The sequence below is a fragment of the Aspergillus vadensis genome (genome assembly GCF_003184925.1).
Source record: "Aspergillus vadensis CBS 113365 unplaced genomic scaffold BO88scaffold_5, whole genome shotgun sequence".
NCBI lineage: Eukaryota > Fungi > Ascomycota > Eurotiomycetes > Eurotiales > Aspergillaceae > Aspergillus > Aspergillus vadensis.
Genome location: NW_020292043.1, coordinates 1,411,970 through 1,426,574, shown reverse-complemented (window position 1 = coordinate 1,426,574; position 14,605 = coordinate 1,411,970). Strand labels below are relative to the sequence as shown.

The window sequence follows — 14,605 nt, the reverse complement described above, 5'->3', positions numbered from 1 at the left end:
AGGAGTAGGCGGGGCAGAGAAGAAGAGAGGGCAGGCAATACCTATAGCGAGATCCAAGTTGAGTGCCTGGCTATTTACCTATTATGAAGGCAGATATAAAGCCATCCAGGCTTCCTTCGGCACTCAAGACATGGAACTAGACAATTTGCTACCCCAGTAACTGACTGAAGAGCGTCAAGCACTTACCCAGCCATTCTCTGTATAAAGCAGACATTCATCATGACCATCTTCCGGAGTTCAGCAAAGGCCAGTGAGAGCGAGCCTCAGTATGGCATCAAAGTGCTGTACGACTCCAAAGAAGCGGAGGTAGAGTATGTGCTCACACTTATTTGTCACTGATGTATGGCTATATCGCTAACTTGCGTTTCAGTATCGTCTTCGTCCACGGTCTTGGCGGAAGTCGCGACGCAACTTGGACGATCGACGATGTGTGCTGGCCCCAGACCCTTCTTCCGCAGGACTTGCCCAAAACCCGCATCATGACTTTCGGATATGATTCACGGGTGGTCAGCTTCACGACAGCCTTGTCTCAGAACGGAATTGTGGGAAATTCCGAGGATCTTTGTGCTCAGCTATCGCGGTTCAGAGCCTCTTCGGTAAGAAGCAATACTACTTCTTCTGATTATCGTAGCTAAGGATGCCAAATAGCCAGAGCGCCCGATCATTTTTGTGGCCCATAGCTTGGGCGGCTTGGTCTGCGCACAGGTAAGTTGACAACCCTTCATTAATTCCCAATATTGGGGTGATTTGACGAGCCATCGCAGGCTGTCGTAGCAGGCAACCGCAGCTCCCCCTCCGACAATACACAGATCATCAGCAAACACGTCCGTGGAATAGTCTTCCTGGGAACCCCATTCTGTGGTTCTGAAATCGCAAACTGGGTGTCTCGTCTCAACAAAGTAGCGGATTATATCTTCGAGAGCAATAAGGCGAACATCTCGGACCTGAAAAGCAAATCAGATGCACTGCAGCACCTGATCGAAGAGTTCGCGAACGTTTTGCGAAAACGCGACAACTCCGACGACAGTATCCTGACCACTTTCTTCTATGAGCAGTGGAAGACGCAGGGAGTTATGGTAAATTAACTGCAGATCTGGATGTTTCAATAGTTAGGCTAACATGAGCATAGGTGGTTGACCGAAATTCTGCCACTATCCCCGGTCGCGGAGACATGATATCCATCCCAGCCGATCATAAGAACATCTGCAAGTTCCGATCGAGGGAGAATGATGAAGGATACGGATTGGTGCTTGGTGCACTGAGGAAGATGATGGTTGAGGTACCGGTGAAGCAGAAGTCGAGTGTAAGGATCTGCTGCTTGATGTTCACTGCTACGCCTGCTAATTTGCATTCTAGAGCCCTGTCTTCAACTTCAACAATGATGGAGCTTCCATCATGAACCAGGCAGGCCAGCAGACTATCAACGGGGGAATGAACTTTGGGGCGTTTGCACGGTAGATGCGCATGCCAAGTACCCGGTTAGTACTTTATCGAGGTAATCATGAATTGCAACTTTAGACTCTGGTCAGAACATCTCAGTTCGAGGTTGTGTAGTTATTTTTTGGTGATGATGAGAAGAGAATCGGACGGGTTCCCTTGAGAACAGGGGTTTGCCCTTGTTAAGCTTTTTATACGCATCGAGAGTTGAGTGTACGACATTGGCTAAAGTTGAAATATTACTCATAACAAGACTATGTTTCATGAGCCATAAATTTGCGGTCTACCATCCAAGTAGTCTTTCTATCAAAGCAAATTCAGCTCCAACTTGTTCGCAAGGGGAATATGACCAAGCAACCTGGCTAGCTCCGAAGGACGGTGATTAGAGCGGTTTCTCGCATTTTTGTCAGCCCCTCGCCGCAAGAGGATGCTGATAATATCAGCGTGCCCCCCAGATGCAGCGACATGAAGCACTGTGTGACCCTGCGAATCCGCGGCCGAAACGTTTGCGCCGTTGTCCAGTAGATGCTCCACTTTCGCAGTCTCCCCTTTGGCGGCTGCTTCTAGGAGCTTCTGATCAAGATGAGACTGATATCAGAGATGGTATATTAGTCTGTGATTATGAATTTGGGTGCTGAACGGTATATTTGTCTACCTTATCCTCAACAATATGTCGCGCGCCATCTGTGACTGGATATTAGTACTAGTGCAGTAATTAGAAGCTTGACCGAATGATATACCTTGATCATAGGTATAGAAAGTATTATTATAAATACTGCCATAAACAACTTGACTACCAGCCTGGTTGTGAACCGTGTTGTCTTTGTTGTCAAAGGTATTTCCATCACCCATCTCGTCTCAACAGGCACTATTATCAGTCGAAGAATAGGATAATTCGATCTGAATTGTGACTGGGAAAATTGAAGGTGGAATGGAATGAGGAGGTACAGGAAATTCGAAGTTAAGATGTGTCAAGCTGTTTGGCCTGACAGTTGCTGCCCTACAACTGCACCTCGTTGTCCAGCTCAACTAGCTCCACCGCGTCGTTGGGAATCATTTGCCTTGAAGCTCAGTGGGGTCTGCAGGTATCGATATGCAAGAGTTACAGGCAATGATAGTATTGGCTGGCTAGCATGGAAAATCCTCCAGAGCAGGCTATTCCCGCCGAATCCGAGGAGGGGCTGGAGGACGCAGCATGAGTGGCCCGATTAGAGTATCCTTGAGTCTATGCAGGTACTTCTTGCTGAGGCACATACTGCGATAAATCATCCAGTGATGGCATCTTATATATAGGATCTTATATCTAGGATTTATCTAGGATGTAAGACAGAAATACTAGTCTTGTTCAGCAGGCTAACTTTAAATGCACTCTTAGTAGCATTCAGCGAGGAACCTTAGCTTCGCTCGATCGGCAGATGATTGCCGCCTAAAATCAGTCAAACATGTCTCTCTGAGGCAACTACATTTACAACGCCACTTTTCTAGTCGGCATCTTTCGTCCCACCCCGAATCAAGTGTCAGCACTAAGTACTTATATAACCCATGAAATCCCTCTACCTAGATTTCCCATCCCTCCCAACCATAGTTCGCTTCAATCCAGCTTGTCCGCAACCATGGCACTCATTGAAATCACCGTCATATCGGATCCAGTATGCCCATGGGTATGTTACATTCGATCCATCGCCTACTTATATCCCTTTGTATCTAAACTTACATTCATAGTGCTACATCGGCTATCGCCGCCTAACCAAGGCCATCCGCCTATACCAGAAAACCTATCCCGGTGGAAGCCAAGACCGCATCCGCATTTCCTGGAAACCGTACTTTCTAGACCGCGATGCTCCAATGGAAAGTGTTCCCTACATAGGTCTGTCGCCTTGCACTTTTTGAAATTGAGGCCAATTCTAATCCACTCACACACAACAGAACGAATGACCCAAAGACTTGGAGCCGATAAAGTTCCTGCCGCAAAAGCTCGGTTGGAGCGACTAGGTGTACAAGAAGGGATCCATTTTAAATTCGGAGGACGATTCGGAAATAGTCTACGTGCGCATCAAGTGATGTTGTTGAGCGAGTTGGTTAGTCGGGAAGAAGAGAACGATGGACGTGGTGATCGCGATATCGCTACAGCTGTTGCTGAAGGCATCTTCCGGGCTCATTTCGAGGATGAGCTGGATATCACTGATATTGAAACCCTGGTGCGAGTTGCCGTGTACGCTAGTGAGGGGTATTTGGAGGAAGCGAGAGTCCGGACCTGGCTTGAGCAGGGACATGGGGTGGAGGAGATTGATGATATGGCGGCAAGGGCTCGTCGGGAGGGTGTTCACGGTGTGCCGTGCTTTCGCATTGGCGGAGAGGGTGCCGACGATGCGGTGTTAACTTTAAGTGGTGCCCAGGATGTCGATGAGTTCTTGCAAGCTCTCATTGCACATAAAACGGGAAGGGAACTGGAATCTGCGGACAAGGAGGCAGGTCAGGCCATGATTTTGTGTTGAGTTTATGATGTTCTATCCAGTGAATATGTACTATTACTGAGTCAAGGAGCTCATGCAACTAGGTACAAATTTGGGCTGGATACATCTTGGATCATCTTCTCTGTTGTAACCCTGCTTCTATGTTCACTTCCCCTGCGGCAGGTAAACACTCATCTCAAAACCATTAGTGAAAGGCAACGTCATATTGCGGAAGCCATTCTCGGGCGATCTCAAGAACGACAGCAAATCCGCATAGCCCTTAGCGCCGGAGATCGTGTTATCAGTAAGAACCACCGCACCGTGTCGAAGCCGAGGAAGAACGGTTTTGAGGGTAGGAAGTGCTAGTGGAGTCCAGACTACGGATCTCAGTTAGCATGTGGAGTGTCTATCAAGGATCAGAGAACTCACTATCAAGAAGGAGAAGATCGATCTCCGGCAGCCCTTCCTTCAGGGTCTCAAGCAGATCACCTTCTCTCAAATCGATCTGTTTCTCCACAATCTCACCACACTGACGCCAGTAGCCCCGGGCAATATCCGCCTTCGATTTCTCCTTCTCCGTCGCGATGACAGTGCCAGATTTGCCTGTCGCCGCAGTGGTCTGTGCGACAGCTAGAGCAAGGTAGATGGTGCTAACCCCAAAACTGGTGCCTGCCTCAATGACATTGGTTGCACCCATAGAATTGATTAGCTGATAGGTAAATTGGCATTTGTCTTCGTCCAGCGCGATGAACTTGTCGAGCATGAGTTGGTCAAATTCGGCTTGCGGGTTGGCGGCAGGGCCTTTGCCTTCTAGCTTGCCGAGAACAGCCGTAGAAATAAATTTGCCATTCTTCGAAATTAGGGCTTCCTGTTCCAAGGACTTTTTGTGAAGTTCGGAGAGGAGCTGTAGGATATGCTGCGGGGCATCGACAGGGTTGGGGGATGACATGTGTGCTATCATTAAATGTCAAGATGAGGGCTATTAACAAATATTTGGGATACGAGCACAGGGTGGCTGGAAATGCAGGATGTTTTCAGGAATGCTGTAGCTTGAGGTTTATGGTAGATGAAATACGTTGCTTTTCTCACTCCGGAAGAACAGGAAGAGTGATGGATGTGGGGGAAGAGTAGGTTCTTGGCATTCGGAGTAGCATCAACAGGGGCTTGTTTTCTTCCGGGTAGCATCGGAACGGCAAAGACATGCAGAGATCAGTAACTACAGTGAGACTTTCAAGGGAAGGTGTGCCGGTAAATGGTACTTTAGCATTCAATGATGTGGTAATATAGTGTCGTACACATTCAGACTATTTGATGCCAAATCAAGGCTACAGCCGGCAATGGCAATTCTAAGCTTACGTCTACCTTTATCTCCCTTTATAGAATATTTTATTCATACAATGTGATCTGAGAATCATATTTATTTTCTATTCTCTTTCGGCTTCTATAGTTGTTCTTGAGTACTTAAAGTTGCCGGGTCCAGGAAGTTTGGAAGATTGACTCCGCGAAGATTGAGTATAGGACTTGGCATTTCGGAGGAGGCGATTGAGTCATCTGGTACCACAACAAGAGGAGCTCATTATGTCGGCTAAAGGAAGCGGTAAATTCAAGATACTGACCCTATTTTCTAGCAGCATTTACGGGTCTAACTGCTGTCTTCATACGATCAAGTAGCGCCGAATGTGAGCTTTCCCCGTTACACTGCATACAGTGAATCGGCCCCAATCATGGAATTAATGAGTCATCCTCTATCACAAGACCCCAAGGCTCCAGGCAAAATGACCATGAAGCTTAAGTATCTGGTTTACTAGTCACATCGAGAACGTACACGAGCAAAGGAAGACAGTTTGCTAAGATCAAAAACCCCTCTATTATGCTAGTATGACCCATGCTCTATATCGCAAATAGGGTAGATCTACTCCCCAACCCACTCTATAACCCGTCTCAGCACTTCAAAGCCATCTGTTGGCCGTTCCAGCTTCGCCAATTGATCCTGTAGTTCTCGGTCCGAAAGATTGCCATTGTACACATCATCCTCCTCCAACAACATCTTCTTGGCCAGTTCAGTCTGAACTTCCGGGTGCGCCTGGAACGACAACACAGTATTTTCTTGATTAACAAACATTTCATGATTTTCCGCCAGGTGAACAAAGCCTACTCCAGGTCGGGCCACCTCTCGTACATGAAACTCCGGTAACCTCTGGGGAGAATCATCAGCAGGGCGAACAACCAAAGAGCAGCCATCAAACAACGCACGTAGGTCTTAACACCTGATCGGGTAGAGAAAAACTTCATTCCAGCTTCGGTCAATTTAACATCTTCAAGGCCGGCCTTTCATAGACGATACGTCAGTTTGTTGGTTCTGATGAGCAGGGTGGGCTGCGACACATACAATGGGTCCCGTAGGCACTGCTCGTACTTCTCCACCAAATGCTCTCGATATAGCTTGGTGGCCCCAGCAGATGCCCAGGATCTTAGTCTTTGGTGACTCCCACGCAGTCCTACGGAGGAAGTCCAAAACACCAAGGACCCAGGGCTCCGAGGATGAGGCATCGGCTTTCCCTCCGCTCAAGACGATCAAGTCATAATCTTGGGGATTGGGGAAGTTTCCTTCAAACACAGGATCGTACATATTGACCTTGGCGTTTGGTGCAATAACCTCAAAGGCATCCCGATAAGACCCGCGGACATCGTTCCAGAACTCATTGCCAGGAGGTGTGTTGATGAGGACTGCGATGCGTAGTGGCGATTGGTTGGCCATTATGTTGAGTGCGCTGGTAGCTCCTGCTACACTAAATGGACGATATAAGCTTTACAGGATGCTAGTCCACGTCTATGCTAGCGAAAACTGGCAGATACTTATACTCTCTATGACTTACTGACTGTCGTCTACGCCGCACCCGAAGAACGGAGTCTTTTTCTCTCCAAAGCGACAGTGCATCGCATCCGCACACCTGTTATAGTAAGATCTCCTTCGCAGCCCTGATTGGGCCACCAGAAATAGAGATTGCCACAAAATACCGAGCCATGACTGACAGGGGCAGAGGCAACTGTAACCCCAACCGGGTGACCGAGAGCGATCGGATCTCTGGCCGAAAGTGGATCTGGACCCACATATTACCGGATCGGGTGCGCGAGAACGATGCCGAGTGGAGATTTGACATGGAAAGAGGCATAGGACTAGAGTCACAATCGCTGGTCAAATCACATCTTTTGGATTATTGTTTGAGACAGATAAGGCGAGTATCTTGAATCCTCCAGAATTGCTAGTGGCAAAGCAAGATGAGTAGGCATCATGTCAATATAAAGTTGATCCATTCCTCCCCAGTATTCTGCCTTCGGTCTTACAACTATCAACAACAGTATACTCTTCCTCCAGACCATCAAACCATGTTCTTTGCCAGTGCACATGCCGAATCTGATGAGGAGGTGCTCCTCCAATTCATCAAGGAGAACCCTCTGGGTATGCTCATTACAGGCATTGACTCCTCCGCCCAGGATTTTCTCCAATGCACCCACGTCCCCTTCGTGTTAGACCATCCTAAGACCGAAGAGAACCCGTCGTCCAATCCGCAACTACGTGCCCATATCGCTAAGCAGAATCCCCAAGCCAAAGCCATGCTCGAACTTGCCAGCGGAGCACCACCGAGCATCCTTCCGCTCGAACGCGATGTCCTGGTGGTATTCAACGGACGCCATGATCACTATGTGACCCCCAAATTTTACACCGAGACAAAGCCCGACACCGGCAAGGTTGTCCCGACGTGGAATTACTCTGCCGTTCAAATCTACGGAAAGCTCTCCCTGTTTTATGATTCCAGGACCCCCGAGGCGGGCGCCTTCCTATCGAAACAAATGCACGATCTGTCAGAGCAATGCGAGCGACGAATCATGGGATTCACTGGAGGGGACCGACCGCAGCCGTGGAAGGTTGCCGACGCGCCTGAGCGATACATTGAACTGATGCAGAGGAATGTGGTAGGAATTCGGATCGAGATTACCAAAATCGAGGGCAAGTACAAGATGAGTCAGGAGATGAGGCCCGGCGACCGAGATGGCGTGGTTAAGGGCTTCGCCGCTATGGGAGGAGAGACGGGGAATGCTGTGTCCGCTTTGGTTCAGGAACGAGGAGAGTTGATTGATAAGAAGAAGGCGCTAAAGTCTGCTTCGACAGAATAGAATAGAATAAACTAAGGATAAGGCATATCTTTTTTGTACCGAATAGTTAAATCGGAGATAATCATTTCCTAGTATGGATTAGCGTTGGCTTTTAACTCGATGCAACAATCACGTGCATCACATTAGTGACTCAACCCCCACCATTCATTCATTGATTGCCCTCGGCTCCCATCGGACAGACTGGATGGGTTTCTGCTACTACTGACATCAAAATCGGATTAATGGAAGAGAATATAATCTCCCTTATCCTATTTCTAACACATGTACAAACCTGCGCCACCCAGACCCAAAAAGACAAACATCATCCGCTCCCGCAATGGCTGTCAGAGTTGCCGCAGCCGCAGAACCAAGTGTGATGAGCGAAAGCCCACATGCGGGACCTGCGCACGACTTGGAAAGCTCTGTGACTATGCTAGACCAGCTTTCAAATTTCAAATCGCGACAGTCGACGACCCGAAACCATCACCAAAGCAACTAGCATCGGCAACAACATCAAGTGTATCGTCAGAAGAGACAAGCCCAAGACCGACTGGAGACCAGACATTGGCTGTCCAAGCTGCAGAAAATGTCCCCTCCATCGGAAGCCATAGCATTATTCAGACTTTGCAAATGACGGACCGCGATGTCTTTTACACCACCTACTGGGAAGGCTCTTGCTTACCAGCTTTGCACCCGGTATTCCATTTTGCCACTTCATTGGCCGCTGCCCATCCCATTCTCAACGACGCCCTTTTGGCCCTTTCCTCGTGCAATATCGGGCGCCTTCATGCTGAGCGCAGAACACCCTCGGCCGGGACGGTGTGTTCAATGAGTCCTAGTCTCATCCACCAGACACGGAGTCAGCTATACTACTCGTCCGCAATCCAGAAGTTGGCCATCATGCAATCACAAGACTACCATCGGAACTCAGTCACGATATTAACTGTGCTTGTTCTGTTCGCTCATCTGGAGCAAGCCATGGGCAATTTCCAGGGCTTTTACACTCACGTCCGGGGTATGATGAATCTTCTTGAGTGGCATGAAGACGTCAAAGACGCAGCCACCAAGTCGCTGCTTGCTTCGTGGATGCAAATCCGCTATGTTGTATGGTGGGCTCGAGCCTATTTCAGTTCATTGGAAGTTTGTCAGCATCTTCCATCGATACCTTTGCCGGCCTCCTTGTTAGACGTACCTCAGACACTACATGAGCGACGTGTGAAAGTCCTTAGCATCTTGTGTGAATCACACCGATTGAACTTCAGTGCCGTACTGCAGCAATTTCGGAAACTTCGGTCAGACGACGTTAGTGGTTCCGATTTCGACGAACGCTATGCCTATTGCACTGCTCTATTGCACCAAGAAGCGGCAAAGCTGGATGCGTGGGTTTTGCAACTTCCGCCATCCGAGCAGCCAATATACGAGCTCAACGACACAGACAGCACTACAATCCGCTTCCAGTCTCATGATGCCGCGCTGAACTACGCATACTACGTAGTTGCGCGAGCCATGCAGTGCACGGGTGTTCTGCGACTCCTTTATGATCCTGAAGCCGCCCATCACGGACGGGAATGTAATGATGAGGAATACTGGGTTCAGACATTAGTCCGGATTGCACAGTGGAGCGATATGCAGACGTCCTTCACCAAGAATAGCTACACTATCGGGTTCTCGGGCTTGCTCTTAGCGGGTATTCTCCGATGTCAGAGCCTATCAGTCGGATTGGAGATCCAAGACTGGTTGCAGACGCTCATCAATCTGCAGCCAACCGAAGAGGGAGCGTTTCCTATCTACCAGACCTTCAACGTGGTCAAGATCATCAATCAACAGAAGGCAATCGGCCGGGATGTTTTTGCTGTCACTCAGCCAGTGGATGATGGCGGTGGTACACCCAAGCTTACTGGGTACAACAGCCAGTCAATTACAAGTCTCGTCTTTCATGGGAGAGACCATAACCTCGATTGTCTTTTCCAAGATTGCATCTCCCTGGATGTCTGATTGACTCGACAATGGAATAACACTTTTCGACCGGGTACATCTAATCGCATGTTGTACGCAGCATTATTGATGTATTCATCGTCCCTGATAGATGGACAGGTGGTTAAGCGAGGCACTTCCAAAGAGTGCCCAGCCGGCTCCCTCGGAAGAGAATCGACGCTTTCGAGTAGATGCTTGTGTAACCCATACGCAGGCCACAAGGAGATCGCCCGCAAGCTGGCCTTCTAAATTTTCTCCAGATTTGTTTTCAGCAGTGCCATGGCAGTCGCCTTGAGCCGGCATGGGCCGTGAGGAAGCATTATTATATATCCATCCCGCCGCCTTAATCCCACCATTCAATACCCGGCCAGGGTCACTGATTGAGACGGGTTCTAACTCACCCGGACAGTGCCAGATAATATTCACAACGGAGTTTTCCGTAGCTATCCGCACCTAAAACCCCTGGTCATCCTGCGTCGGCGTTGTCCGAAACAGGCTTGCTTCTGGTCACAGAGATCTGCGTCGCCAAACTGGCGGAACAACTGGAGGAACAATCCGGGACAAATTCGAAATGCGGCCAGGTCAGTTGATTGTTCGTGGATACGGAGTATACAGCCCTCACGCCTGCGGACTGTATCGAATGGGTCGAGCATATGTCCCATGTGTTGTACGAATTGGATGGGGACCCGGTGCTCGGTTTCTTCCACGGTGGAGGAAATAGATGGAAGTTGATTCCGGCGGCAGCACAGCGAGCAGGACTTTATGCCCTTCAGTGCTTGCTACCACTGTTGAGCGTCACACTATCTTTAACATTCACTTTTTTGGTCAATTTACGAACTACTGCGCTGACTTTCAGTATGTGAAGGGACGGAAACGTGTTAATTAGACCATTGTGGCGGTTTTCTGGAGCTTCTGATCATTCGATATATTGACATGCTCGTCGATGCTAGTCTACGAACTAATGCTTGAAGTGCATCATTTGACTTTTGGTCCCATCCTAACTTACAGTGAATTCTAGCGCAACGCGCTACATACCACTGTGCGATAGATAGGCGTTACCTCATCATGCATCGCTGTCGTGAAACTTGTCCAATCTTAGCAATCTCTTCGCATTCTCCCGACCAATAGCATAATAATTGTCGATACCTCCAACAGCCTCAACAATTGCTTCCTTATCATGATCCCACCAGTTACAGCCACTCTCGGTTGTTTCATACGGGTAGTCAACGCTAAAAAGGACCCGGTCAACACCGATCTCATTGACCACGTACTTCAAAGTCGGGGTGGAAAAGTGACCACTAGTAGTAAGCCAGATGTTATGCTTGAAGTAGTGGTAGAGGCTCTTCTGTGCCATGACCCGACCCTCCTCATTCGCAATTGGCTTCTTGACGTCTCGGAACCAATGGTCAATCCGCCAGAAATCGAACGGAATGTGCTCTCCCAGATGACCGATGATGATTTTGAGATTTGGAAAGCGATCAAAAACTCCGTTGGAGATGATTCCCAGCGTATGTAAACTGACATCGTTGGCAAACGACAGCGGGGGACCGATAAGCGCAGGTCGTTGAGCATAGAGTTTCTCGAAGATGGCCCCGGTCGGAGCAGCAGGATGGATATACAAGGGGACGTCCAGCTCTGTAAGTGCTTCCCAGAACACATCATATTCTGGCCGATCATAAAATAGATAAGTCTCGCCGTCTGGACCTGCATGCTGAAAGCTGCACAGCAGCGCGCCGTGAAATCCTAATTCCCGGACGCAGCGGCGCAACTCATTGGCGGCTTGAGCTGGATCATGCATTGAGAGGCAAGCGAAGGCGCCCAGACGGTCCCGATGGTTTTTGATTTGTTCTGCTGCCCAATTGTTGGTCTCGGTGGCCACTCGCTCGGCTTCGGCTTTGTCGGCGATGCCCTGGATTCCGGGGACGGTGAGTGAGATAATGGTGTATCCGATGCCGTGTGCGTCGGCTAGCTTCAGTCGTTCTTGATTGATGTCGTTGATTTGACGCATGTAGCGGGGACGATCATTGGGAGCAATGTAGAGACTGGCCTCATGCTTGGACTTTTCTTGCATGTTAGGCCGCTCGTAGGCTTCTTCGAGGACGACTTTGCCTAACATATTGGTGGCTGTGGCGGTGACTGTTGAGTATCGCGTATGCTACTCTTATTTCTGTCTGGTGATTACTGGACCTGAATGTTTGCTCAGTCTCAAGGTTTGTCGTACTCTATCAAGCCACTGTATACGGTTTACAGTCTGATCTTCAAGAGCAGTGATGGGAGGAACAGTTATGCAGCGAATTGATGAAGTCATCTTTGTGGGTCTGTCCCTGACTTCATATGACATCATCATCATGGGAAATCGAGATATACAACATAGTCAATTGAGACATATCTTCAAGTACTGAACTACTCTATCAGGATTATGAGTTGCAATTCCTCAATAGCGACAGAAGGGACTGCGGGTTGTTAAATATCATAATTGTGCTGATCCCACACCATCCATCGACGCCTACTGGAGCAATATACACTGTATATCCTAAATGGGCCACTTCCCACTGGTGGATAATTCACTATATCATTCGCGTTTGCGAGAGGATTCTGAAGGGGCAATACATTGGATGATCCACTTGAAGGGGCCAGAGTAAGATAGGGCTGAAGTCCGACTTGGTCTATCAATGTGGGTCGTAATCTGCGGGAGAGCGTTATCAGTACGCACCAAGTGATTGGATGGAATACACCAGTTCTAACTTTCGATAAATGACAATTGATAAGGAGTATTGATTGCACCGTCTCCGAAAGGATCGATTGTTCGGAGAAAAGAAAGCATCCATCTTCCTATGCTCCCAAGGTTGCATACAATGTTTGACATCGCTTGGGTTTGCTCACTCAAAGTATGTACGCAGTTGTGCTTTTATAACTCACATCAAAGCGGTTCTCACGCTTCTTATCCATAATTTGCATGCTGCCGCTAAGCTGCAGCAATCCAATTTCGGAGCGATATAGCACTAATTAGTTCATAGCCCTGCAAGCCGCTTAGTTATCTGCCAGGTGGACCACGTATTGCGTCATCTAAGATAAGCGCCTAATCCTCTACGCTGACCATAGCGGATCGTAATACATGCGACTACTAACACGAAATTTTAGTTCTGTACAAGGCCTTAATATCTGATTTTGGCTACAATGACCGTTTCCGGTTATTGGAAATCTGATCAAGTTCGGAAGGTACTTGGTCAAGTATTGGAAGTACTGGATGTTATTCACTGTCCTCAAGACAAATGATATAGATATAGAGCGCTACTGATCTATTGCACGTTGCAAAAGCTTTGGTATGGATCTAATCATCGGAGCACATACTATATTCGATTGGCACATATCAATTCAGTCAGTGCCATTGGGCAATTTCCAAGCAGTCACTTGACGTGCGTGCACATATCATGCAAGTACCCCGCATCTAGTCATAAATAAGAAGCCGAATACCAAGGTGTCAATCACCTCATCAACATAAACCCTCAGAGGGAAATAACACCATTTCATACATCTTCAATTGATCCTAAAGCTTCTTAAATCAATCGCTACAATGACGAGAATAACGACCTCTAAGCTCAAGATTCTTATGATACATGGTACTATTCTGACTCTAATCAGGGATGTCTTTGCCACCACTGACCATAAATTACGCTCGATAGGTTATACTGAAACCGGAGAGTCATTTCGCGCAGACATACATAGCCTAGAAAAAGCTCTCATGGAAGCCTTTCCAGCAGCGCCTGCGCCTGGATACCATCCCGATTATCCGGATGGTGTAGAGCTCTTTTACCCTGATGGCACCTGGAGACTTAAGCCAACCGACTGGGAACGCTATATACCGGGAACTGACCCAGGTTATAGATGGTTCTATAAGGTCAACGACGACGATGAATTTCCAGGCCTACCCGATGCACTAGAAAAGCTTGGTAATATCATGCGCTCTCAGGGACCCTTTGCCGGGGTGATTGGATTTTCCCAAGGAGGGTTTATAACCGGGCTCATCACGAGCCTGCTTGAACCAGGAAGAAAGAGGGTCTTCGAGAAAGCCGAAGTCGAAAGTGGGGGTATTCCATTCCCGAAATCCTTCGATGGCGTCGAGCCTATCAAGTTCTCTATCAGCTGCTGTGGTTTCGCTGGATTGAGCCTTCGATACAAAGCCTTCTATTCCCCAAAAATTTCAGGGCCAATGCTTCATATGAATGGGCAATTTGATGATGTTGTGTACTACAAAAGAAGCCGCACTCTGATTGATGCGACCACAGGTGCTGAGGAAGAGAAAGTGCTCATTCACCCGGGTGGTCATTCTGTGCCGACCAGCAAATTGTATACAGATGCGATGATCATGTTCATCAAAGGGAAACTCGCGTCTTGATGTGACTCTGTGGGTTACAAACTGCTATATAATATTTGAGCGGCGATGCATCTGTATAGTCAGCATATAGATAGGAAGGGATGGGTTACACATTGAGAACTTTGACTGAACTGAACTGATTTTAGATACTACCCAAAAGAATATGGAACAAGACATAAGGACGCCAATTTCGCCTTGTATACATGGATGG

The 14,605-nt window shown here is 48.2% G+C and overlaps 9 protein-coding genes across 9 annotated transcripts; 5 read left to right on the top strand and 4 right to left on the bottom strand.

Annotated features, from left to right (window-relative positions):
* Positions 1-8: 8 nt before the first annotated feature.
* On the top strand, positions 9-1,458 carry BO88DRAFT_478717 (esterase/lipase family protein; the record flags this gene model as incomplete). Its single annotated transcript, XM_025712017.1, has 6 exons — positions 9-311; positions 371-596; positions 649-705; positions 765-1,076; positions 1,130-1,303; positions 1,357-1,458. The coding sequence occupies exons 1-6, from the start codon at positions 220-222 to the stop codon at positions 1,456-1,458; spliced, it is 963 nt and encodes a 320-aa protein (XP_025565640.1). The 5' UTR covers positions 9-219.
* A 285-nt stretch (positions 1,459-1,743) lies between these two features.
* On the bottom strand, positions 1,744-2,378 carry BO88DRAFT_486294 (ankyrin repeat domain-containing protein; the record flags this gene model as incomplete). The annotated part of the gene is made up of 3 exons (XM_025712420.1): positions 2,178-2,378; positions 2,093-2,121; positions 1,744-2,025 (listed from the first exon to the last, which is right to left on the bottom strand). Exons 1-3 carry the CDS (start codon positions 2,287-2,289, stop codon positions 1,744-1,746), a joined length of 423 nt encoding a protein of 140 aa, XP_025565639.1. The 5' UTR covers positions 2,290-2,378.
* Positions 2,379-3,050: 672 nt separating this feature from the next.
* Positions 3,051-3,932, top strand: BO88DRAFT_486293 (DsbA family oxidoreductase; the record flags this gene model as incomplete). Its single annotated transcript, XM_025712419.1, has 3 exons — positions 3,051-3,098; positions 3,160-3,304; positions 3,364-3,932. 3 exons carry the CDS (start codon positions 3,051-3,053, stop codon positions 3,930-3,932), a joined length of 762 nt encoding a protein of 253 aa, XP_025565638.1.
* BO88DRAFT_403145 (O-methyltransferase) lies at positions 3,721-4,992 on the bottom strand. Its single transcript, XM_025706290.1, has 2 exons — positions 4,320-4,992; positions 3,721-4,267 (listed from the first exon to the last, which is right to left on the bottom strand). Exons 1-2 carry the CDS (start codon positions 4,837-4,839, stop codon positions 4,056-4,058), a joined length of 732 nt encoding a protein of 243 aa, XP_025565637.1. The 5' UTR covers positions 4,840-4,992; the 3' UTR covers positions 3,721-4,055.
* Positions 4,993-5,762: 770 nt separating this feature from the next.
* Positions 5,763-6,860, bottom strand: BO88DRAFT_433750 (type 1 glutamine amidotransferase). The gene is made up of 3 exons (XM_025709444.1): positions 6,280-6,860; positions 6,144-6,218; positions 5,763-6,087 (listed from the first exon to the last, which is right to left on the bottom strand). Exons 1-3 carry the CDS (start codon positions 6,646-6,648, stop codon positions 5,803-5,805), a joined length of 729 nt encoding a protein of 242 aa, XP_025565636.1. The 5' UTR covers positions 6,649-6,860; the 3' UTR covers positions 5,763-5,802.
* A 393-nt stretch (positions 6,861-7,253) lies between these two features.
* Positions 7,254-8,083, top strand: BO88DRAFT_403143 (FMN-binding negative transcriptional regulator). The gene has a single exon (XM_025706289.1). It carries the CDS (start codon positions 7,278-7,280, stop codon positions 8,064-8,066), a length of 789 nt encoding a protein of 262 aa, XP_025565635.1. The 5' UTR covers positions 7,254-7,277; the 3' UTR covers positions 8,067-8,083.
* Positions 8,084-8,244: 161 nt separating this feature from the next.
* Positions 8,245-10,251, top strand: BO88DRAFT_241213 (uncharacterized protein). Its single transcript, XM_025702140.1, has one exon. The coding sequence runs from the start codon at positions 8,328-8,330 to the stop codon at positions 10,038-10,040; it is 1,713 nt and encodes a 570-aa protein (XP_025565634.1). The 5' UTR covers positions 8,245-8,327; the 3' UTR covers positions 10,041-10,251.
* A 679-nt stretch (positions 10,252-10,930) lies between these two features.
* Positions 10,931-12,230, bottom strand: BO88DRAFT_403141 (amidohydrolase family protein). The gene has a single exon (XM_025706288.1). The coding sequence runs from the start codon at positions 12,133-12,135 to the stop codon at positions 11,083-11,085; it is 1,053 nt and encodes a 350-aa protein (XP_025565633.1). The 5' UTR covers positions 12,136-12,230; the 3' UTR covers positions 10,931-11,082.
* Positions 12,231-13,593: 1,363 nt separating this feature from the next.
* Positions 13,594-14,492, top strand: BO88DRAFT_478715 (alpha/beta hydrolase; the record flags this gene model as incomplete). The annotated part of the gene is made up of 1 exon (XM_025712016.1): positions 13,594-14,492. One exon carries the CDS (start codon positions 13,594-13,596, stop codon positions 14,413-14,415), a length of 822 nt encoding a protein of 273 aa, XP_025565632.1. The 3' UTR covers positions 14,416-14,492.
* Between the last annotated feature and the right edge of the window lie 113 nt (positions 14,493-14,605).

Bases quoted from the DNA above. Each gene is read 5' to 3' on its own strand.
- BO88DRAFT_403145 (XM_025706290.1), bottom strand. From the start codon at position 4,839: ATGTCATCCCCCAACCCTGTCGATGCCCCGCAGCATATCCTACAGCTC. The intron at 4,268-4,319 runs GTGAGTTCTCTG...TGAGATCCGTAG, and splicing joins CGATCTTCTCCTTCTTGATA to TCTGGACTCCACTAGCACTT.
- BO88DRAFT_433750 (XM_025709444.1), bottom strand. From the start codon at position 6,648: ATGGCCAACCAATCGCCACTACGCATCGCAGTCCTCATCAACACACCT. The intron at 6,219-6,279 runs GTATGTGTCGCA...CGTCTATGAAAG, and splicing joins CAGTGCCTACGGGACCCATT to GCCGGCCTTGAAGATGTTAA. The intron at 6,088-6,143 runs GTGCGTTGTTTG...GATTCTCCCCAG, and splicing joins GATCAGGTGTTAAGACCTAC to AGGTTACCGGAGTTTCATGT.
- BO88DRAFT_403143 (XM_025706289.1), top strand. From the start codon at position 7,278: ATGTTCTTTGCCAGTGCACATGCCGAATCTGATGAGGAGGTGCTCCTC.
- BO88DRAFT_241213 (XM_025702140.1), top strand. From the start codon at position 8,328: ATGTACAAACCTGCGCCACCCAGACCCAAAAAGACAAACATCATCCGC.
- BO88DRAFT_403141 (XM_025706288.1), bottom strand. From the start codon at position 12,135: ATGTTAGGCAAAGTCGTCCTCGAAGAAGCCTACGAGCGGCCTAACATG.